The sequence below is a fragment of the Limulus polyphemus genome, unplaced genomic scaffold (genome assembly GCF_000517525.1).
Source record: "Limulus polyphemus unplaced genomic scaffold, Limulus_polyphemus-2.1.2 Scaffold3333, whole genome shotgun sequence".
NCBI lineage: Eukaryota > Metazoa > Arthropoda > Merostomata > Xiphosura > Limulidae > Limulus > Limulus polyphemus.
The window spans coordinates 71,331-73,198 of NW_013668943.1; the positions used below are offsets into that span (position 1 = coordinate 71,331).

General features: G+C 30.7%; 1 protein-coding gene across 3 annotated transcripts in view; it reads left to right on the plus strand.

Annotated features, from left to right (window-relative positions):
- The first annotated feature begins 447 nt into the window (after positions 1-447).
- LOC106469166 (tRNA wybutosine-synthesizing protein 5-like) overlaps positions 448-1,868 on the plus strand; it is a 25,201-nt gene continuing 23,780 nt past the window's right edge. Inside the window, exon 1 of one of the 3 annotated variants that reach the window (XM_013929631.2) lies at positions 448-602. In XM_013929631.2, coding sequence (XP_013785085.1) covers positions 531-602 — 72 coding nt within the window. In that variant the 5' untranslated portion in view covers positions 448-530. Of the gene's footprint in view, positions 603-673; positions 873-1,868 lie in introns of those variants that run through there. The other 2 variants (XM_022397603.1, XM_022397604.1) reach the window with 2 other exon arrangements.

A 1,868-nucleotide genomic window follows, 5' to 3' on the forward strand; every position in this document is an offset into this window, starting at 1 on the left:
TGTAATACATTTATTTTCCACAGTCACTTTAAACTTAACTACTTTTATAAGCACACGCTATAATTCACAGAGATTCACACATTTTACTTACGGTGCCTACCACTCGCTTGACTCAATTATCTCAAATATTTCTCTTCAATCTATCTTCGGCTAATTTACTAAAATAGAGGGCGTCTAGCAAACGCTGGGGCATTCGTGAGGTTGCTTACTAAGTCACGATCGTTCTAGAAACTCCAACGCGCATGCTCCCAGCGTCGCGTGACTTCCGCTGTCGTAACAATATTTCAACAGTACATTTTAACGAGTTACTTAAATTGAGCTGATTGACTTTATTTTTACTATATATATTAGGAATATAATTTTCTACGTACAACTTGATATATGGAAAACATCTGATAAAAAATATAGAGAGAGAAAAATATTTTACTTTTAAATTCTTTATAGTTTTGTTATATTTTTAATTAGTTGTCTATTTCTCGCAGAGGCTGTTACTAGTGGTACTAGTGTTAGCGTTTGTTGTTCATGAGAGAATGGAAAGTTCGAGTGTTAAAATTTGGAAGGATGTTTCTTTTGAAACATTAGTAAATGAGATCTATCCTCAGGTACATCATTACCTACATTTGTTTTGTGTGTTTAGTTAAGATTAATAACACATTTTCATTTAAATATATTTCACAGACCGTCCTGCCACTCACGGATTATCTTTTAATTTTTAACTTTTAAGCTTTTGAGTTTCGACTTTTGTGATGAGTGATCCTAGTGCTACAAATTAAGCCTTCGTTTGAATAGTTCTGAACTTTGCATTACGTGTTTGCACATTTTACTATTACTTCACCCCCTGTTGATGGACCTTCACTAAATTTGGCATGAAGGTTTGTTGGGTTCATGCTGAGATACATGCAAATTTGCAGTTTCACATTTTATGTTTTACAGTTTTTATGGGCATTTTTAACAATTACATATAAAGGAAGTGACTTTTCATATCCTAAGATAACCTTTCATCAATCATTAATTTACATAACTTGGGTACTCCAGCTAGTTGTTAATATAGTAAGTAATAGAAAAAATTTTCAAAAATTAAGTATGAAGTAGGAATGAATACACAAAACCATACAAAAATTCCTACATAGTAACAAACAAGTACTGTGTCGATTTTACAGTTCATGGTTATTAGCCACTGTAAGAGTGTATAGCACTATTCATTTTAAATGCTTTTATTCAAACCTGAATTCATTTAGTTTGTACTTGTAGATAAAAGTTATTCCTGGAAAGATTTGGCAAATTATATAGTGATTTTTGTATTGTTTTGTGTATTCATCCCTACCTTGTTTGTATACTTTTTGGTATTGCCATCCTTACATCTTACCTAATTTTTTGCAAAATTTTTTATTACTTGTTTCTACTCATTTTTTTTAAAACAAGTTCATTGAATTAGGTTGATAAGTGAACATTTGTTTTATTTTTATAATTCAGTGGTAATATATACTGTTAATATCATATCAGTTTCTTCATTGCACTTGTAGAATGACCTTAGATATTGATATTATACTATACATTCATCATCACTGTTCATAATCACAATTTCTTGGGACTTGAGGAACATACAGTGAGGAAAGAACATAGAAAAAATGTATAGCTGTATCATCCCTTTGTTCATGCTTCCATTCTTTTTGGCACTGCCATCCCTACATCATTGTGTATTTAGAGAATCTTTTTCATTACTTGTTTTGTTACATTTTTTTTTCTCCTTGACTGAGCGTTAATATATTCTATAAATGTGTGTAATCAAATTTAATATATGTATTGATTTTTTTACTACTACATACATAATAGAGGAGTTGGCTCCTTAAACATTCTGATTGTATAGT